The sequence below is a fragment of the Aythya ferina genome (assembly GCF_964211825.1).
Source record: "Aythya ferina genome assembly, chromosome: 1".
Classification (NCBI taxonomy): domain Eukaryota; kingdom Metazoa; phylum Chordata; class Aves; order Anseriformes; family Anatidae; genus Aythya; species Aythya ferina.
The window spans coordinates 168800409-168823323 of NC_140296.1; the positions used below are offsets into that span (position 1 = coordinate 168800409).

At 41.3% G+C, this 22915-nt stretch overlaps 1 protein-coding gene across 1 annotated transcript in view; it reads left to right on the top strand.

Moving 5' to 3' along the window:
* Positions 1-315: 315 nt before the first annotated feature.
* PTPRR (protein tyrosine phosphatase receptor type R) overlaps positions 316-22915 on the top strand; it is a gene marked incomplete at its 5' end in the record, with an annotated part of 142063 nt that continues 119463 nt past the window's right edge. Inside the window, 2 exons of the mRNA XM_084491958.1 lie at positions 316-478; positions 10291-10595. Of these exons, the coding sequence (XP_084348084.1) occupies positions 316-478; positions 10291-10595 (468 nt within the window). The remainder of the gene's footprint in view (positions 479-10290; positions 10596-22915) is intronic.

Consider the following 22915-nt stretch of genomic DNA (forward strand, 5'->3'; position numbering starts at 1 on the left):
CACAGTCCCCCCAACCCTTTAGGGGCGCCCCTTAAGGGTACCAGGAGGCGCACCACCACCGCTCCGCCGCGGCAGCGAGCCGGGCTGCGGCTCCTCCCGGACCCTGAGGGGGCCGCCTGCGGGCTGGGCTCTCTCCTCCCGGCCGCGGGGGTGCGGCGGTGCCCGGCGGTGCCCCCCTTGTCCCCCTCCATCCCTTCTCCCCCCGGGTCCCCTCAGCCCGCTCGCCAGAGCCAGCTGCAGGCGCCCCCCTCCCAACCGCCGCCCCACCGCCCTGCCGCCCGCGCGGCGCTGCGCATGCGCAGCGCGCTCCCAGGCATGCTCACTGACTGGGGGGGGGGGAGCGGGACGCGGTGTCGCGGCGCTGCCCGCCTCGGCTCGGCTGCGCTCGGCTCGGCTCGGCTCGGCTCGGGGGGCGCCATGCGGCGGGCGGCCGCGTGCCTCCGCGCGCTGTGCCTCCTGCTGCAGCTCCGCGCCGCAGGTGAGCTGGGGGGGGCGCCGGGGCGGGCCGGGCCGGGAGCACCTGTTGGGGCGGGAGGGAGGAGGGGGGGGGGAGCGGCGGGCGGGCGGGCGCCGTTCAGCACCACGGACAGCGACCGGCGGCCGAGCCCTTTCGAACCCCTCCGAACCCCTCCGAGCCCCTCCGAGCCCCTCCGAGCCCCTCCGAACCCTTCCGAGTGCGTCCGAGCCCCGCGGCCCGAGCCCCGCCGTGAGGGGGGCGGCGGTTGGGGGCGCCCCGTGCCGGTTACGGGCTGCCCGCGGCCGTTGGTGCTCCCTTGTCCGCTGGGATCGCGGCTCTGAGGGGGGTTTTCAGGCTGGGGGGCTCACCAGCTGCGAGTTAGACTTCACGAAGTGTAATTAGCCGAGGCAATTAAGCACGCCCCGAAGCACGGGAAGCGACTGAACTTGGTGCCCCCTCACCCCGGGGTGTTGGGGGGCTGCTGGTGGGAGCCGGCGTTATCTCCTGCCAGAGGTCTGCTCGCCTCGCCAAGTGCAACTTGTTCCCTTGAGGCACTGAGAAAGCCGGCGAAGCTTGACCTTTACCATGAAAAGGCCTCGAAAATGACAAGGAAATAAGAGGAAAATACCCCGCAGAAGTTCATACGGTGCTACGTTGTTCCCCGGGCAGCCTTGGAAAAGAAGTGCTTCAGAGGAAGCAGCAGAAAGGCTGGACGGGGGCTGAATGCAGCCCTCGCGTGTCGGGCACGGCTCCCATGGACTGCACGAAGCGGGCTTCCTCCAGGCAGGGCTGAGCACGGCTGGCTCCTGCTGGAAGTCACCGAGGATGTCATAACGATAACAGAACACGGCGAGCTTAAACTGCTGTGATTTCCCCCTTTCATCTGATGCGAGTAGAAAATTTGGGCTTTTCATGGAGTACCGTTACAGACATCTTTTATGTATAGCCCAAACTTATGAATTATTGATGGTGCTTTTGCAGCTTTGGTTCATGCGATATCATAAAATGCATTCCACTTGCCACTAGTGTTGGATCACAAATTATATCCCAAATGTCATTTTTTGGTGTGCTGTGATGCAAACTGCTTGGCTTTTCACGTTTCTTTTTGTTCTGAGGATGAATATACGCGAGGCATGCTTCTGCATAAGGGATGCCAAAGAAACCATCAGCAGACATTAAGAAAATCTCCTGTAATGTCAATTGGTGGTAGTAGATTTCAGAGAAAACATAGCCCTACATTTACCTGATGTGATACTATTGCAAAAAGAATTCATTTCTAATATGTTTAAATAGTGTTTTTTAATAGAAAGGCAATGTGTGTCATATTGAAAATCTGGTTTGCTATGGAAAGGCAATTCTATTACACTTGTGTCACAGTAGCCACATACGTGTCTGCAAAAAAAAAAAAGAAACAGCCTTGTCGTGATTGAGAATTTCCATGTCCTTAAAAAGGTATCATTTTACTAAGTTGGTTCAGACACCTATTCCAATAACACATGACAGCTGTGTATAAAGAAAATTAACTTTTATTGTGCTGTTGGTATACTGGTATATCTCTTGCTGAAATCAAAGACACTCGTGTGTGCATTTCAGGAAACAGAATTAGACCCTCATGTTGGGTGCAGCAGGTGAAGTAATCAACCTATGCAGAGCTTGCTGTTAAAGGAAGACCTAAATTTGTAGCTACTGATTACAGGTCAGCATGAATCTTTGACTTCTATTAGGCATTGCATGAGAGAGTGCAAGACAGGTTATACTCTTTTTTAGTTGCTATGATCTAATACGTGTTCTTGCAGTGAAAAATTTATGTCTCCCAAGATGACTAGAGAGCATTGTTTCCTTGTAAAAGAATGGCAGGTGGTAGCAAAACCACAAAGTGATGCATTAGACTAACATGCAATTAGAGCTATTTGCGTCATCGAGATTACTCAACTAATTAACTGTTTCACCTCACTTTCTTTTTTAGCAAATTGTATGAAAAGAGTTAAAACATACGATGGATTAAATATCTCCTCATAGGAAATAACCCAGGAAAATCATTTAGACTAGAAAAAAACTTAGTTAACAATGAGCATATTAACCCACCCCCTGCCTTTTGTTAAAATCTTAAGAAATCATTTTGTATGAAATTTGTATGAAGAGGAACAAATTCTGTTCCTGGAAAATCAAAGAGGTAGCAACTGGGTATTTGGTTGGGTCATCTAAGACATGGTTGATAGAGCCAAGGCCTTACGGTAGCTTGATCAGGGCTTCAAATACCTCCTTTTATTCTTCTCTTCATCAGTGAAGAGATGCGCTGACATTCTTTAGTCAGTATGGACCACTATTTCCCTACCAGCCTTTTCAGAGAGGAAGCCTGGAGGTCCTAGTCTCAACCTCTTGGTAGATCCATTCTCCAACCCTGCTGGTTGGATCAGGTGAAATTCAAGGTAGGAAATAGGGGCATTTTATTTTCTTGGGGCCATGCTTTGACCACAAACCAACACTTCTCTGGGCAAAACTCTCTAGGTAGAGAAACATCTTCTAAATATGCTAGGCCACTTCTCATTTAATTGCTACCAAAGCCCACAGGGTGATGTTACCATGTCCTGCTGAGCAGAAACTAGTCCTTCAGCTTTCCTGGTCAAACGTGCAGTGTGTTGCATTCTCATGGTTAGAAATGACTGGAGTAGACTGCAATTTCTAATCAGGTATTGGGGGTCCTATTTTCTAAAAACCACACAAGTTCTGTCACAAAAATAAGAAAATCTGGGGATTTTCCAGGCTATTTCTAGGGCTGAAATGTGATTTGCACAAAATCCATTTGCCATCAGATCCATATCAGTAGCCTCATGCTAGTGTGTGAATAATGCTAGTTTCTAAATACATTTAGAGTGAATGTGAAGGAGCTATTGATTTAAAAAAATGTATTGGAATTCTGCTTCATTACACTAACGTAATCTAAATGTAGCTGGGACTTATAATTGCCTTCAGTGGAAAACATATTGCTGGGCTTGTGTGGGTGTCTTTACTAGAATAGACATTTGTGCCTTTTATTAGTAGACTCGTGGATAATCAGAGGGTAGTCATCTGTCCCTTTAAAAGTTCAGCTGGGGAAAAATAGCTTTATAATTCAGTGTCTGGCTTCGTATTATTCTTGAAGAAAAAGAAAAGATTCTTATCGTGTGTTTACATGTAGAAATTCTTGCTATTCACAATTGTTGAAAGGCATCATCTTCTACGAGGGGGTTGTGTTCAGTACAGCCATTAGGAAATTAGTGAGGTTTGTGAGCTTGGAATCCCTGCACAATTTCATTTGGTGCATTATGAGAAGACTGAAACATCTTAGACAGCAAAGGCTGGTTCCAGCTTCTCCAGAGAGCGAAGCTGGAGACTTGCTTAAAAGCCACAAATTTGGCTCTTGGGGGAGTCTCTCTGTCTCGAGAGCAGCTAACCAGATACAGCAGGTGGCTGTGGAGGTGGCCCCCCTCTGCGGGCATGTTCTCAGGCCTGGTAGGGGGCTAGGAGAAGGGGTTAGACTCATTCTGTAAAGCATAGTTGTTGTCCTTTCTGATTTTCAGCATGGTTTTGGAATAAGTGCTTGGAGAAGCTTAATAAAATGTGCTCAGAAATCCTTGGTGTGATCTCCTAGAGCAGTATTAGTGAAAGAGAAAAGCAAAAAAAAAACCAACACCCACACCTGCTAAAACCTTAAGACTGAAGTTTGCTTCCCTTCATAACAGCTACTGATTTCCATGGAGATACTATATATTTACATCCACGTTATGCAGAACAGAATTTAGCCACAGCCTTCATTTGGAAAATGACGGTAATCACAAAATTAGCACATCGGTGCGGTACCTTCTCACATTTTCTGGGGAAAAAACAGTCTGATGAGAAACTATATGGCACATCGGTGCCAGGGCATGAGTGTGGCGGAATACTTAAGGGCCTTTGGGACCAATGGCTCATCCATTAACTCACATGAGTGGACCTCCTGAAATCAATGCTCTGTAGTATCCAGTTTCATTATTGACATATTAGGCAACAGGCCCATAAGATGAGATGCAAAGTGCCTTTTTGAAAAAGATACCACCGATGTGCTTAATTCTAACTCTCTGTAGCTGTGGATATTTTTGGCCAGAGCACTTTTTTTTTTTTACTTTTTTTTTTTTCCCTACTGAAAAGGACTAATTCAGCAAAAACTGAATTTACAGTCGTTTCTATTTTCAGCAGATTGCTTATCACAGAAGGAAAAGAATCCCTTGCAATTCTTTCTCGCACGCTTTCTCTCTCTCACATATGCATGTGCTTTCACTCACGTGTAGAGAACAGAAAATGAATATACACCTCCAACATGCCTGCATATTTTGTCCATATTGATCATCTGAACTTTTTGTTTTGGTCAGAAATTCTGAACATTTTGTTCAAGGGCAAATAAAATATTTTCCCAAAGTTTTCCAGTTGTCCTGTGTTTGCTCAGCTCTGGTGCAGGTCACTTGCTTTGAATTTTGACATACAAAGGGTGCTACTCCTTTAATATAAAACACTGTTTTAATTAAAAAACCACCCCTTTTGCATATCAGACCTTGCTAGGAAAGCACAGAGCCCTTCCATAAAGAATGGGGATAGAAATTACGAAGTATTCGTGTTACAATTTTCACTGCATTATTGCTATCACTGTGACATTTTATCTGTATAATCATTGTACCTGCGTTGTCATTCTTTGTTTTTCTATAACAATTATAGCTAGTCCTATGTTGCTTCTTGAATTAGACCTTTAAGTGTGTCCTTATGCTAACAATGAACTCTTGGCTTTAATTACATGTAGGAGGTGTGCTTCCTCTTTGCCCATAAGCAAGGCTTTGAACGTAATGGGACAGAGAAACTTCCTTTAGCTGGAGGAGGCTGTGAGAAGCCATGCAGGAGCATGCCTGATGAAAAGTCATTAGGTGTAACAGCCTACTTTGGGTAGGAATTAGCTTCATTTGTATTGCTTTAGCAGTTCTGTCTTAAGAGAGGGCTGTGGTTTGAAGGAAGGACCTGATCAGGATTTGTGTTTTGTTGTTGCGCTCTGCACCACAGAACAGTCCCACAGCCAGAAGTCCCTCCACGCCAAGGACTGCTGTATGTGGGAAAGGGTTTTACCAGGTGAATTCTTTTACCAGTTCAAACTTTCAATATGTGCTACCAAGCTAGCAAGTGGATTCATACTTCTTCCTTTTCAGGTTTGCCTGGTTGGCCTCACGGAAGCACTTTAGAAAGTCTGTTCTGTTTCTCTGACTGTTAGTGAAGTCTTATCACCGAATCACAGGACAGTAATAATTCTTGGCCTACCTTGCTAAACTTGAAGAGTAGTTTTTGATGGGCTAATGCTGTGCAGCCTATCCAAATGAGATTTAGGTTTGATTGATGTACTACTTTGCTGACGGTAAGACATGCTGTTAACTAGACAGTACAGATGCAAGGCATATTGCCTCCAGACAGCTTTTGTTTTCATTTGTGCTTTCAGCATCATTTAAAACATTTTTATTTCCCATCAGAGATGTTGACTACTCTTGAGATGTTGACTACTCTTGATATGTTAATTTTTTTTTTCAGTAAGGTGGATGAGGCAGGGATAAAGAAATACATTGTGAGCTTGCAAGGGAGTTTGGTAGGGATTTTTCCTGTTCTACTTTCCCGAAAAGATGATAAAGACAAAGATGACAACTGGTAGCAATGGTGGAAATACTGAAATTAACACAAGCAATGAAATAGAAAATATGCATTCTATGTTACCGTGGAGTTTCTTGTTGCACATTATTTGTTGATGAAAAGTTGTTGCTGATAGGTCTAGAAGCAAAGCTCCAAAGACAAGAAATGCAACTAAAGATAATCAGAGATTTTGAGGAAGAAGAGTGTTGAGTGGAAGTATCTAAACTAAAGGAGAGTGTTACAGTGGAGGAACATGGAAGCAAAGAGAAGACAGAAATAGAAAAGCCAGTAAGAGAACATGCAAAATTGTGAAAGAGGTGTTCTTGCTGGTAAGAAATAAAACAAAACAAACAAACAAAAAAGAACAACCACCAACAACTAAGGAAAAGAAGCAGCATGTGAGGAGTTGCAGGGAAGAAGTCAAAGTCAACTGATAGGAAAGACCTGAAGAAGAAGTAGCAATATTTATCAGGAATCTAATCCGGAATGCTGACCTATCAGAACAATATACAGGTAGAAGAACTAGGAAGACAGATTCAACAAATCAGACCAGTATAGTTAGTGCCGCATCTGTTACCAAAGAGAATTGGAATGGTTATTAAGTGAGAAGGAAGGGTAGGCTGTCTTCCAGGAGCAAAGGTAGATACAAACATGCTGCTGAGATAAGTTCTTGTACAAGTCTGGAAGTAACCACTGATTGTTGTTAATTTTGGAATAAAATAATGAAACCAAATTTTCCATTTCCCTAAAAATAACTATACTTAGCTGAGAAGTAGGCGAAGATTCAGCCTCTTTTTGATTACAGGAAATAGCATGAAATCACAATCTGAACATCTAGTCTGCTCTCCTCAGTGCCAAGGCAGAATAAATGATAACGCTTTGTAAATACACTTGAGGGAGGGAGGAATTTGAGGAGAAGGAATAAAATTATTTTAGTAAAGGGCGATATAAGCGCTGGATGAATGATTGCAAATCCGTCATGAATAATGATGCTCTGAAGTAGAGTTCAAACAGGGTAATGTGACTGGAATATAAAAATTCACTTTAGGATCAAGTTTGCTAAGCTTATGGAAGAGACACCTCTAGGAATTGTTGTTTTTTTTTGAGTCTTGTCCTAAGTCTCATTTTCTGAATCCCTGTGTTTCTTGATATAGCTGAAGATTAAAAGACACCTGAATCAGTTTTTGCTGTCATACTGTGCTGCTTCAGTTCTTCATAGTTTCTGGTGGTTTCCCCAGGGACCTCGGAGGAGAACTAGTTTTTTATGTGTGGGTACAAAAGTAGATATGGGAAGGAAAAGAGACTCCCTATCTTCTCCCTCTTAAGGGCTGGAGACTGGCAATATTTACAGGTATGCATAGCAGAAGTGCTGGTGTTTCTGCCTTAACCTCTCTGAGTGCCTCGTTGGTGCAAACTGTGCTCAGAGCTGAGGTTTGGGTGGCACGGACAAGAAAGAATATCCATCAGATTAAGAGGAAGCTTTAGGTTCTACCATAGGATCAGTGGTGGCCCACTATTAGGGTCACCTGAGGTACAGGTAGCAATCTGGGAGTCAGTCTTATCTTGTTTAGGGCCTCGTCCATGGTCTACTGAGATCAGTGAAGTTTTCGCACCGGGTACTATCAATGCATGGGACTTTCTGAAATTACTGGGGCTTCATGGACTGCTCAGAAAACTAAGTTCAGCCTGGTAATTTTCTTGGGTCATGTTTGAACTTCTGTGCTGTCAGCTGGTAAAAATACATCTGTTTGAGTGCAGAAGGTACATTGTGTAATTAGACTAGTTAATTTCTCATTTCTACACAATGGGTCATTACCAGACTGTATTGTGCTGTCCATCTTGAAAATCTGTGGTGATGGATCATGTATTGAATCTGCTGCAGTGAGCTGTGATACTGCCATGATTTTAGCATTGCAAAGGAAGAGAGTCTGTCAGGATCTAGTCAGAAACGGTGATACTGCTATTAAAAATGAGATTTGTGAGCAGGTGAGCTTTTTGGGGAATTCCTTAAACTCTTGGCTTATCAAAAATAAGACAACTGCTCATTTTTCATTTTTTTTTCTGGATTCAGACAGGATTAACTCTGAAGTTTTACTTGGAATTTACTTTAATATTATTCAGGGAAAAAAATGGACTAGTAATTACATTTTCTTCTTCTTTCAATAAAAATAAATGAAATAAAAGGGGAACTTGGAATATTGAAGTGAGGAGGAAATGCAATATAAAAAATTCCTGGGGAAACACAGTGGTTTTTATTCCCTCAGAAACAAAGAAGCAGGAGTGAAGGGAACAATGAGGAACCACAGACACGAAGTGTGTTTGTAGTTAATATGCTCAGCTTTGGAATACGAGTTGCTTGCGATGGAGACATGAAAAGAAAGCCAGTGAAGAGGTGACTATGAGAAGTGCTGATGTTCCCTTGTTTCTACTTTGCCCTTCACGCAACTCTACAAATTGCTAGGTTAAGACCAGCCCTCAGGATTTTATCAATGAAGCCAGCCCCCAGAAAGCTGAATGAGATCCCAGAAAGCTTAAAAAGCTCTGAAATTCAGCTATCTTTAAGGCCATACCCTGCAATTCCTCATTTTTTTCTTCTCTCAGTCATCTTCACATTTAAACTTGGCAGCAGCTGTACACATGCCCTCAGTGGTCATTTAGAAATTGACTGTTTTATTTCATTTTTATTTTTTGTTTTTACCATTTGAAAGAATAGCCTTGGGTTTAGCACTGTACTTCATATTGGGAGGATCTCTAAGCATACTACAGAATGCCTGGGTCTGTGTTCTGTCTTCCTATTGATTTTCTGCTCATGTATGATATGAATTGCCTCACCGCCTGCTGACATGGACCCACTCTTGGCAGTGAATGCAGATCCCAGTGATGCATAGCAATACTGTAGCCCAGATAAGATATTGGCGTTGATTTTCCTAACTGAAATTTCATAAGGAAATTAGGTCAACAGAATGTAATTACCTACACTGAAATCTCCTAAGGGCACCGGGTAGAGCTGTGCAAATGGCTGATTATTTTGATTTGCTTACAGAAGCAAAAAAATCACAGGCAAAAATCAGTCTGAATAGAACAAAATGATTTCTTGTTCAACCTGAATGGAAACATGTAGTTGGTTTGGAGCTGTTCTGCACAGCTCATTATGAGAATTAAAATAAAGTTGATTTTTTTTTTCTTTCTAACTGAAAACCAGTGCACAAATTCACCATTCCCATTAACTCCAGCAGCTTCTGAAGAAGAAATCCCAAGCTGAGCAGAGTGAGCTCTCAGGGTTCACTTCTCTTAGAACACAAAGTCCCTTTTGTACCACAGCGTGTTTCTTAGAGCACTCATCCAGGAGGTGACTAATTCAGCTTCAGTTACTTTTTATCTATAAAGGAGATGATCCGTGCCTATTTTTCTGCTCAGAGGGACAGCCTGTCTCCCAGACGAGCAGCTGAATTGGGCTGTGGTGGCTGTTTATTTCTGCTTCCTTTTAGAAAGTCGTCATTAGGAAGTACTTTGACTATCAAAAATAAACTTATTTTGCATATCATGGCAGCAGCAGGGAAGGTTTGGAGTGCGACAGCCCCCTTCTATTGCAAACACGGAGAGGTGATGGAGGTGTTGCCTAATGGTGAGGTGGTAAATTGTGGTTATGGAGTCAAGCATCTGAGTTTTACCTTTTCTCTCTTTCCTACATGTTTAAGTCTGATTTTTTGATCTGGTTCTTGGCCTTTTTTCCTCAATTCCCATATATAAAAGATGATCATTACAACTCTCATTTTTGTTATTACTAGGTGATTAAATACATCAGAAAGTGGGCTGCCTATGTTTTGATAAAGAAGTCAGTACCAGTACAGAAGTTGAACTTGGCTCAGCACATGCTCTGCTCTTGCATATCATTTCTGAAATGTAGCCCTGACTAGACGTAGAAAACACTTAAAAAAGCTCTGTAAAAATTTAAGAATTTAATACACTTAACATACTTAGTAGACTCACTGTGGTGTTGCTAAGCTATTGCTATAGAAATTGCATTCAAGGGAATTCTTGTATTCCACAAATAATCTTTCCAAATCTTGTAGAACCCAAAGTTCTCATCAAATTTCTAGAATCATCTATGGAATATCCAAGAGAGACATTCTAAACTTATTCTTTTCTTTCTGCAGGCTGCTTTTCTGGAGACAATGACCACTTTTTGGCAATTCATCAGCGAAAGAGTGGAAAACCTGTGTTTATTTATCACCATGTGCAGAGTGTGGAGAAAAGTCTGGATACAGACAGTTATAAGAATTCCAAACAAAATTTCCATTCCTCTTCCCACACCAAAATAAACAAGCTGCACCCTGCAATAATTGTTAAATCAACCTTCCCCAGACCTGCCTATGACCCGTCCCTCAATCTGTTAGCTATGGCTGGTCAAGATTTAGAAGTGGAAAATCTTCCCATTCCTGCAACAAATGTGATTGTTGTGGTAAGTGCCTTTTTCTGGTTTCTGGAGCTGTTTTTTGAATAAATATGCTTGCAGTTAAATATAGACACAGATTTTAAAGTGAGGTATCCAAAGTTCATATTCTTCTGCCTGGCTGATCATCTGAATCTAAATAATGACCACACATCTTGAAGCTCTTCACTTTAGTAGAACTTGCATTCGTATAGCCTTTCTGTGATCAACAAGCAACCTGATGAACCAGTGTAGAATATAGCTTCTCTGTAGGTAAAGAACTTACCTTTGCCTCAAATGCCTTTAATCCTCTTGTCTTGATTAATATTTGGTCTGCTTTTGCTGGGTGGGTATTAAACTGATTCTGGGCATAGAAAAATATATTTCGGTGAACAAGTCTACGGAGGCAGGGAGATTTTAAACGTCTGATGCAGACATTTCATTCACTTCTATTTCTGTAACTAATCCACCATTATGCTTACATAGTTGTCTGAAAGCAAGTCTGTTTCTTGAAAAAAAATGAGAATTATGTTTTTGTTGGTGTATGCCATGTGTATTACTCCTGGGAGATATGGTCCAGGACCTTCCTCATTTAGTAACCTGTTTGATCTTTCCCCTTCTCAGTGAGGTGATGGCAGCACTCCTTCCTGCAGTGGAGAGCACATCAGTCGAACCATACGATGATGCCACCCTGCTGCATCTTCACCCTTCATGCCAGGGGAGCAGGACAATGTCAGTAGAGTCGTCCTCTGTGGGGTGTGCAGCAGAGTCTGTGTATGTTCTGCACAGACCCTGCTCTGCCTCACCCCGGTGCATGGTTAGCCCTGCCTGATGATGCAGAATTGGGTTTATTCTTCTTTCTGGAGGGAAGAACAACCATTCGTAACGGCTCACTCACCCATTAGAGTTAACTAATAAAGATTAAATGGAAATAATGTGACTAATTACAATCAGCAGCTATTTGCCTAATTCTGTAAATTGCTTTGTACAAAAGATGCTAGATTAAAAAAGAATGGCCTTCGCAAACAAGGATAGAAGACAGAGTGTACAGCACTGGGAAATGTTAGCACTTGGAGTGTTTCACAATCAATAGTTTCTCTTACTGCTGGTGCCTCTGGAGATCTGCCCTTGCGAAGGCACTGAGTAGCTGTATGCATGCCACTGAGTTTAGTGGAGTGCAGGAAGGGCTCATTTTAATAGTTAAAAAGTAGAGATCTAGCCTCAAAAAGCAGTGTTCTGGGCATGTTTGCACTCCCTGTGAGCAAAGCCTCCTAATTTGAGATTTGATGGCTAATGTAATTAGCGGTCTAGGTTCAGTTGTATGCAGGCATGCTACTGCAGTCCATTTCAGAGCAAAATAAGGGACTGACAGCCTTGCTTCACAGGGACATATCAACTGTCCACACAGTCCTCATGCTGAATGGTACTGATCTGGAGGAGGAAATGTCAAACAAGCTGAATACATTTATGCCCCGGGCTTGCTGCAGCCATTAGGGCCAGCACGAAAGCTAAGGTGCCTGCTCTCTTCTCCCACAGCAAGCATTTCACCTCCTGTGAAGATGAAAGCTCTCTGCTAGTGCAGGGAGCTCAGAATATGCACAAGCTCTTATTTTTTTCATTAATGGTGGTGTTACCTGGGAACTATTATTTTAGCAGAGCCTTGCATGCATTTGGAGATCCACAGTGCTCAACTTTGAATGGAATGATCTTGCAAAATATTCTGGGGCGACTCCGATTGTAGCTGACCAGCTCTGTGACTGCATTAAAACTTAAGTGAGGCAGATTTTCAACAGGAGTCACATAAAAAAAGATCTATTAAATCTACATTAAGTTCTCATTAAGTGACCTCGGTCTGAAGCTTTGCTACTGCATTTGCAGGATGGAGCTGCTGCTCTGAAACCTTCTGTTCTGGCTGGGAACCATATGTGCTTTGAGGGGGGGCATCACAGCGTGAGCTAATCATGACATGAAAGCTGCTTGTTGCTTGGGATCTTCAGTTATCTCTCGGTGTGTTGAAGGACAGGGATTTTAGTTTGGTTTTAATGTCATCCTTTCAGAAAAAAACACCTTTTGGGAAGCATATATTTTAAAGTAGAAGCACAGAGAGACTTGGGCAACTCAGTGGAGTAATCCCACAATAAAAAAAAATTGAAGTTGTTTTCCTCTAAAGGGCATCTGTCCCACAGCAGGGTGCTTGCCGTCATCCAAGCACAGCCCTGCTCCTTCCAGGTCTCTGCACTTGGATGCTTGGTTTCTCCCTCATGAATTTCATGTTAAGTAGATTGCGATCTTAATGTCATTGCCAAGGGAGTCTGTTTTGTTTTGAATGCACGTATGTCATTCCCTCTTTGTTTTGAACTAGCACTTGCCGCTTGTTGCTGCTTTTTGGATTTTATTATATAGGGCAAGTGGCAACATTTGTTGTTTTGCCCTGGCTGACCCTTTTTGTTCCAGCCTGTAGCAATGTTGTTGGTTGCTCAACTTGAAAGGGCAATTGCTGGTGTTAATGCTTCCTGTAATCCAGTTACATGACTAGTGCACGCTGTGATTTAGAACGAAAGCCTGAAAGGGGGGTTGTTTTTTAAAATAAATCAACGCTGTTGCAGCTCTGCAGAGGGGAGGAAACTGAATTCAATCTAATTTCAGTGACTTGAGGTCCATTTTCTTCATGATGGAGGTGGAAAGGTGGGGCAAATAGATGCCTAATGTAGAACGATTACAAGGTTATATTCTGTGCTAAGGACTCTGCCATCTGACAAGCAAAACATTGCCAATGCACAGAAGAGTGCTGTGAAGCCAAGAATTCTGCAGGTATTGTGTCAAAAAATGGTGTTTTGTGGTTCTACCAATAAAAAATGCATGTTAAGAAGTAATATTACTGAACCTGAGGAAATTGTACTGCTTGTTTGCCAAAGGGAGGAAGACAAGGGTTTTATTTTCTGGGAGCATGTTTTCTGTACCTGAAGGCTTTCTTTCACATTACCTCCCTTCAGTGCTCAAATCTTGTTGAAGGAAGTAAGGACAATCCAGAGATCTTAGAAGCATTTTGACTGTTTTGTCAATGTTTTTGTGCTTAGCCATATGTTTTGTTCAGCTGTCATTCAAAAGGACATGAGACCACTCATCTAAAAACACTTGGTTAATCCATGGAATTACCTAATTTCTTGGTAACACTTAAGATTTTCTATTTGTTTGGGTTTGTTGGGAACCCAGAAACCATGCATGCATCAAACATATTAGATAGCAGGGAAATGAACAAATTCTCCAAACAGGTCTCTGTTTATTCTAGGTCTTCTCAATACTGAATACATGTATGAGCACCAGGAAGGTCAAGGCAGTACACAGAGAGCATAAGTAGTATGTGGATGAACACTTATTATTAAAAACGTTGCTGCCTAACATACTTTTTATTGAAAAAAACAAGCAAACAAAAAAACATACGTACAGATATATATGTAGTTAGGGCTGAACTTGAGAGAAAAGCAGAAGGACTCGTAGTAAAGGTTACAGCTCAGGCTGGGCCTGAAGTATCACCTCATGGAAGTGCTAAAGCATCAGCACTTGCAACCTGATATAGTTTGGTCTGTCCAAAGTCTCTCTCGGACACACAAGTGTGTCGTGCTAACATTGGGCCAAGCTTCTCAGATGCTTTTTTCACTCGTATACTATCAAGTGTTTCAGAAATGTAAAGCAAATCAACTTGCTCACTATATCATTTTTCCCTTTCACCTCCCACTACTACTATGCACCTTCTTATATAAATATGAAAATCTGTGTCTCTATTTCTGGTGCTTATGGAGTTGACAGCGCTGTACCGTAACCTAAAATTCAGTGCATCTCCTCAGTTTCATTTGGTTTGCATGTGTGATACTGCATTGAGCTGATTTAACTGGAGTTTCTCTCAGCTAATATCAGAGGGATGTAAGATGCACAGACAGCCCCACAGAGCTTCTCTGTGCATTGCCATGGCTTTTTGTGTGAGGCTGAATTCTTCAGAGCTGCAGCTCTGCCATACCATTACAACTGTTTTGTCACCAACGTTTGACCCTTCTACCTTCAAGCAAGCTGCAAACAAGGAAGCATTTCAGGTGGCAGTGCTCTGAGGTAGGATTCAGAGGAAGAGCAAGGCACGTGAATGTATGCAGCTATAAGTAGATACCCACGTGTGAGCTAGGTATTCAAGCTTCATTATATGCAGTGGAGATCTAGCCTGTTTGTAGCCTGATGAGCTGTCTAGCACTATTCTGAACAATTTCTGCATGATTAGGGAGTTAATATAGGTCTGGGTCCACATCCAATAGTCAAACTGGATGTGGTCATCGTGTTCTGGAGGTTAGTACTGATGTCAGCCATTTCCACATCACTTTTCTCACTGCCAGAGAACAGTGCCAGATGCATTTAAACTACCAATACGACATAGCCTTGATGTCTACTCCAGATGAGCCGAGTATCTTATCTCTCTGGGCCCAAATGGCTGTACTGACAAGATTTCTATTGGTGATAGTGGGTGCATAAACACATGCATAAACAGTTTTGATACCAAGATAATGTGGAAATCCTTTCTGAATTGAGGCACAGTTCGAGTAGGCAGGCTGCTTCATGGATTTTGGGAAGCTGAAAACCATGAGGCTGTGAAACCACAGCAGAGCTGCTTTTACATTCACCCCACTCCTGCCTAAGTTTCCTCATGATACATACTTAGAGAAGGTGCAGCTCTTGTTTGCTTACCGACATGGCCTTACACATATAAATTTATTCCTCCATTAGTTCCTCATTTCCTGATGCATCAGATTTAATTTTTTATGTCAAAGCCAAGGACCTCAGCTACCTTATTTGTTCCTACATTTTATTTCATTATTCCCACCACTTTTTCCTGATAGGAATGTCTCTTTTTCTAATCCTTTGTACTTTCTGACAAGCCATGGTTTCCACACAGAATGTCCCATCCAAGTTCCCCTAGTGAAAAACAGGATGTCCTTCTCTCTTGTCCTTCATACATCCATCCAAGACTTGCTTTTGATAAGGGGCTTGCTTCTTTCTTTTGAAGACTGGTCAAACAAAGGGGACCAGGCCACAAAGTGTACTTCACTGAAATTACCTCTACTGACTGGTTTGTTGGAATGCCACAAGAACTGTAGGAAGAGAACCTGGTAAAAAAAAAAAAAAAAAAAAAAAAGCAGGGTCCTTCAATCCTTCTGGTCATGTTCAGCCCCAAAGTATTTTCCTTATAGGTACATTTTTGTGGAGACATTTAATAGAGGGTTGTGTTTTTTTTTTTTTTCATCTTTGTACAAATGGAACAGTGTGGAATTTGCTTTTTGCTTTTCTTCAAACAGAAAATACATGTTTCTTCTCATTGAGATTTTGGTAATGTAAGGTCCCCTTTTTTTCAAGGCTGCGTCACAGAGTATTGGCTACTGGTTTCCATAGGTTTTACCATTTCACTGAGACCTGAGAATATGCTCTGATGATGTTTGTCCACTAATAGCTGTTCCACTTTTCCCCAACGTTCCACTCCACTGATTTAATGTTTCTCCATAGTCTCACTGATCTTTTCCCTGATATTGAATACCTTATTTTGATATAAGACCAAGTCTCTACTTTTTTTTTTTTTTTTTTTTTTTTTTTCGATTTTCTGTGTTAGGAACTCTTCTGGCTTTCAAATTCTGTGGCAGCCTCTGTTGGCACAGCATCTGTCCAGCTAATACAGACCTGGACAATCCGCGTCTCTGAGCTCAGTTGTTCCTGGAGCAGGTTCAGTAAGGCCATGGTAAACAGTCTGTAGTTACATTTAAATGTGTCTGACTGATGAAAATGCATGGAAGTCTGTGAGTAACTTTGACAGCTGAGTGGTCCATTAGACCAGAAATTTAGGACTGTTTTTAGGAGACCACAAACCAAAAGTAGTTCTTAAGTTGAGGGGCTTGGGACACAGGAGAGGATAGAAATGGATGATGGCTGGGGGATGTTCTTACTATGGAACAGAGTTTCTGAAAGCAAGTGTTGCTCATGAGCTGTCTGCCTCCCATCGTATGTTGTATGACACGTTATGTTGTGTGACCAGCTAACTACAGTTAGTTTGGAAGTTTTTCAAAGTGTGAATTTTATCTTCCTATTACATTCAGTCTGGTAATGTCCTTATTTTCAGTGGGATAGAGGTAGATGTGTACTCCTCTCCTTCAGTAAAAGTAGCCTAAGGGCACCCCCTCTGTAGGCCTTGTGAAGAGGTGGTTGAAACACTTTTGAAATTATAATACGCTACAAAATGGAGCAAGAATAAGGCATAAACGTGTTACCAGTCAGGAGAGCAAGTAGTCCATAAACTGGCAGGTCAACCAGTGCTGGGGCAAATAGCCAAGCTGACAGTCTATGAAATACAACAAAAAGTGAGATGTCACTTTTTGCCACTGAGCATCTGAGGCCTGTCACTGCCAACAAGAGGGATGGATTGGCATTGGGCCAGGCAGAGGAGACTTAATACAAGATTGTAGCTCTGTAGTAACTTCTCAAAAGAGCCTTCTGAGGAGTAGGATCTCCAAATCCAACAGGGTATCAAATGTTCCCTCACTGTTTCCAGGTCATGTGTTTGTCTGATGCTTGAATCAAGAGAGGACAAGTGCTGTGCTAATCGATGGTGAAGTTTTAAGATCTTAATATAATTACAGTACTGAATTGCTAACAAGTTCTAAATGTTAGTCACACATTACAACAGTGGGCACTGTCAGTCAGTACGCTTGTTGTGTCCCTTTACATTTTACATCATGACCAGATCTTTACAGCGTTCTGCTTCTAAACTCAAGTCCACCTTCTAATTAAAGACTGATGCTCATCGTTATCTTAGTCCTTTCTTAAGTAATTACTCTGCGTGCAACATATCTGCAGCAAGCCTTGCAAACAGACCTAGTCGCCTGCAGCTCTGTCATTCTGGATTTCGTTTGCACAAAGAAATCTAGAGAGTCTGCATTAGTTGGCCTCATTTGCTTTCTGCTTCCTTCTGTGCACTTCAGCAAGGATAATTGCATACTGAACCATTATCATGGTATTGTATTTGCTGTCAGTCTTTGTGGAAAACAGGAAAGATTGCATTAGGTTGTAACATGCACTCAGACTCCTTAAGGCACTTTTTTTGTTGTCTGACTAGCAAAAAGTTAATAGTATGTTAGTGGAATATTTAGTAACCCAGTGCTTTAATTGATTAGCTTAGTGCTGGCAACTTTGGAGTTATTTTCTATATCACGCAGTGGTGAACAAAAGCTAGTAATATCTTTCATAAATTGCCCAGTTCCTCTCTGATTACAGTTTTCCTTTTCCACCATTTTTCAGTGAAGAGAATATGTTTCTTGAAGTCATTTAGTGTTCATGAGCTGCACAGTTTAAATGAAAACTGGATTTCAGAAGCAGGCATGTCATTGCTTTCAAACTAAAGGTTAAATTTTCATTAGCAGTTAATGTTGTAAAGTTCATCTGTAAGAAAAAGATAAGGTGAGTATCAACTGTTCCCTGCTTCTTTCAGCTGCGTGTTCCTTTAATTGGCCAGTCCCAGCTATAAAGTAGATACTTGTGTGTAGGAGAAAGGAATGTTTTTCCTTTTTTCCATTTTTTTTTTTCTCCAGGAAAAACTTTTTTAATTGATAAAACACTTTTTGGCAAAACAGAGATTCCCCATGACACTGGATTGCATTCAGCAACAGTTGCCGCCAAATCAAAGATCTACATTTTTACTTAAGCATTTTCAAGATGTCTCAAAAATGCAGGGGAACTGAGATGTGACAGAAAGGCTGTATACCCAAGTGTGAGAGACCTGGCTCGAAGCCTTGCCCTAAAGGAGGCAGAAGAGAAAACTAAACTTGAGTCTTTCTCATTTCACATGATTTAGTCACTGAGCAAAGGGGTACTGATAGCCCATGTCTCATACTCACATTTGTTTGACCCAAAAGACTTTGTTCAGTCAACTGAAAATTCAAAGTAGTGTTAATCTTAGGCTGGTCCAATACAAATTTCTTGTATGTGTTTTGATTTGGTCCTTGCAATAGTGGAAAAAAAAAATAAAAACAAACAGCCCCCTGCTGCCTCCCTATTACATGGCCCCATTCATTTGGCCATGTTGTGCTTGTCTCCTTTGTGACAATGCACAAGCTACACTTTGGGTGTTGCAGCCTTTCAGCTTTTCAGCAGCTCTTGCTCCCCTTCCTGGCTGGAGCTGCAATGACCCCATTCCCTCTTAACAGTACACAGGGTTGCATTTCAGCAGTTCGATCCATGTTCTGTTTTCCTTTTATAATGAGCTGAACCCAGTTACTGTCTAAATGTGGCTGAGGAGAGGGAAGAGTTCACTGGCATGCACAGTTCCAGGTGCCATCACTGGAATCATGGGTGCTTGACATCCAAAATCATAAATGAGCAAAATTACCCACCATGAGACTCACCCATAAATAAATGTTTTGACAATTCCCCACAATAAATCTATGCATTGCATTGGTAGTGTTCAGGAATAAAGACTGAAGAAGCCTACTTTTTTTTTTTTTCTTCTTTTTTACTTCTTTTTTTTAATTTTATTTCTCCTAGAGCCCTCAGAGAACTATATTTGTGGAAAGCCAAGTTTCTCTACAATAACATTTAAAAGACAGATAAAGGGCACTCAGATAAAAAGACAGCAAGACAGCATGTGTTTCGTTATCAGTCAGTGTTTTGTTGGATCTGGCAGTTCAGCCTCTGGAATAATCTTTCCAGTTCTTCACTTCTGACATCATTGTTAGGGAAAGTGACAGCTTCTCAAAAGCTCCTCAATAGATGGTTCATAGTGTGTTTTTTGTGTGCAACCCCTTAAATGTTAAGCCTTTTAAAAACAGCTTTTGTAAAAGAAAAATAATGCATTTTTATATAACTACATGAATATATGATATTTTTAAAACATGATGACGTATTGAATCAGAGAAACAGTTAGGAAGCAGAAAGTGATCTTTGGACCACACTCTACAAAGCCTCATAGATCAAGTATTACTGCACTTCAGCATCTCTCTGACCAAAAATAAATATTGAATTCACAAATGAAGTGCACAGGTTGGGAGGGTATTGGAATTTGAAAATGATCGGCAAGCTGTCAACTGAACAATGTTTGTTCAGTCCGCTTGGTATTGAAACAGTTTGTGGAAAGGGGAAGAACCCAGGGAGGTAAGCAGAGAGGTACAGAGTCTTTGTTGTTGTTGCTAAAAGCATTCAAGTAATGTTTTGCTGTCCTTCCTTTGGAGGTCAGTCATGACTGACAATCTGGGATGGAGCTAATTCTTATTTGGCTCTGCACCACAGTAAACTGGTGGAAAATACTTCAAGGGGATGTAGTGCGAATGAGTCCAAAGGAGGGCCACAAAGGTGATCAAAGGGCTGGAGCACCTCTTCTTTAAAGACAGGCTGAAGGAGCTGGGGTTGTTCAGCCTGGAGGAGAGGAGAGAGGGCTCTGGGGAGACCTTACAGCAGCTTTCCTGTACCTAAAGGGGGCCTGCAGGAGAGCTGGGTGGGGACTTGTTGTTAGGGAGTGTAGTGACAGGACAAGGGGGAATGGCTTTAAAGTAAAAAAGGGTGGATTTAGATTAGATATAAGGAGGAAATTCTTCCTTCAGAGGATGGTGAGGCCCTGGCACAGGCTGCCCAGAGCAGCTGTGGCTGCCTCATCCCTGGAGGTGTTCAAGGCCAGGCTGGATGGGGCTTTGGGCAACCTGGGCTGGGGGGAGGTGTCCCTGCCCATGGCAGGGGGCTGGAGCTGGGTGGGCTTTGAGGGCCCTTCCAACCCAAACTATCTGTGATTCTCTGAATACGTGCTAGAAGCATTGCGAAAAGCATTGCGGGTATACATCAAAGCTGCTAATAAAATAGCGATGAATAGCGTAGGAAAGTGTTTGACAGCTTATGTTATTTCTATGTTTATTTAAACATGAATTGAAAGAGATTTACATTTCAGACTTCATTAGCTGTTGGAGAATAAAAGTGGAATGTCTGCTTTATACAGATTTGGCTGTGGATACGCATTCTCTTTGGGAATCGTCATTGTGTAATAAACTGTAACATAGAAATCAATGACAATATAGTCAGGATTTTTACGTTTATAATATGCTAAAGTCAATTTGGCTTGATTTACACAATGTCATTGATTGAGTTTTATTTGGCTTTTTTTGCCCCTTTTCTTGTTGGTGGCCTTAGAATATGAGGTTATATTTTTGCTGGTACTAATTATACTAGAAACATTGTTGGTGTTTTTTGAAAACACACTGAAAGAAATAAGGATCACTTGCATTATAATCCTGTGGTGGTCTGGCAACATTTATCTCTTTCTGCACTGTTTAGCCAAATTGTTGCTGATACTCTTTCTTCAGGCAACACATAATATATTGTCTAATTAAGAACAGAGCTCTTGAGGCTAATACTTACAAATAAATATGATATTTTAATTTCATAGTTTCATTTCAGGTACTGTACCATGCAGTTTTATAGAAGTACCTTATTCTGAGCTGACAGAATTAAACAAACGTTTTGGGCTAGGAAGATAAACACTGCTCTTTTCTTTTAAAGTCTTTGCATTTGTTGGGCAAAATAAAGCTAAAACACTATAGAAATGATATTCTTTGCCTAAATGTGATAAAAAAGAAGAAGAAAACAGAAATCCTCAAATCCCTTTCATAGGCTTTCTCTGGAAAGGTGTAGCACAATGCTCTGCCTTGTTAGCCACAATGGAAGTATATACAGGCAATAAAAATTTACCTGAAAATTAAATATACTCATTCAATTTCTTCCACTTTTTTGTGTTTATGCTATAACTACACTGGTTAAAGACCTCTCCCCTTTGTCCATTGCCTACTAAGACAGAAACTGAAGGATTTCTAGGTTGACCCTGGTAGGAATACTCTGTTAAAGGATGGCTCAGCAGGGGGAGGGAAGGTGGTTATTAGCTATGAGAATGCCTTTTTGACACACTTTATACATACTTTAGTGGTTGTAACAAGGGATTATTGACTGGAACTGGAATAACAAGGAAACATTATCTGTGAATTTAAAAGACCACACACACTGTGAAATAGCAAGAAAGGTATTGAATGTTGATCAGGAAAAAAAAAAAAGTCAACAACTGACCGCTCCAGAAATAGGTAATAGGACAATAATTAAATAGATACTTTGAAATCCATACACTAAATAAAAAATTCAATTGTAGCTTTAATTTTTAAATGTGCTTCCTAAGAAACTCCCTGAAAATGGATATAACCTTTAATGAAATAACTGTAATGTGAAGCTTTCAGTAATGAATGAATTAGAAAACCATATGGATACATTAAGTGGAATAATAAATGTACCATACACAAAAGTAGGACATTCATAAATCATTTATGATGTCCTTTCTAATCAGTTCTTGGTTCTTTGAGTCTTAATTGAAAGCCAGGGTAGCTGGATATTAGAAAAACTAAATTTGTTAGTCAGATAACAGACAACTTTCATTAAAGCATTAATTAATTTTAGAAGGCTAAGGGCCTGATACATTACAAATACTTGCAGAACAGTGCTATTTTATTATTTTTTAAATTATTTTCATTACTGTCTTCTTTTGTTCAATGAAAATTATTCATGTTCTACTTTAACTTGCTCAGCAAGTATGTTGAGATACTACTGTGCTTATGGAATAGTGCTGTCTTGCCCAATGAATTGCTTCAAACTGCTGCATGGTACAGTAACAGAAGTAAGATGGCTATTGCTACAGTAACTGTGAATGAGCTTCTTCCCTCTTTTCAGGCAGAGATTTAGAGGACCTGTGGCAGGCAGTTCACTCTGCACAGTCCTTCTTGCCATTAGAGAGAAGGGAACACTACAGAAAATATCTTCTTCCTTTTCACTTTTCTTGTTTTGTTTTTTTAAGCACACTAATTTAAACTCTCTTTTTATCACCTCTAGTAGTTTCCTTCCTGGAGTCTAATTTCATTAAGAAGGTGGCCAAAATAAACATTTTGCAGCACCCCATTATAAAATGAGGGCACAAAATACATGCTGAAATTAATGTGAGGCTTAAGCTACAAGTTTACTTTGCCAAAAATGTACAAGTCTATGCCAGAATTATCAGAGATGTTTCAATAAAGTACCTAAGGAAAAATTTTATTGCTGGTTTCTAAAAATAAAAAAAAGATTCAGTCTGAGAATAATATTGTTCAGTATGAATAGCACACCTTTGTGGTGGTGGTATATGTGCTAAAAAAAAAAACACGACTAGATAGGCAGCTTATTTTCAATGATCACATTTATTCCTGTGCAGGTGTTAAAGCGGGATGTTTTTATCATTAATTCTCTATTATTAAAAGTGAGGGACTAAGTGATGT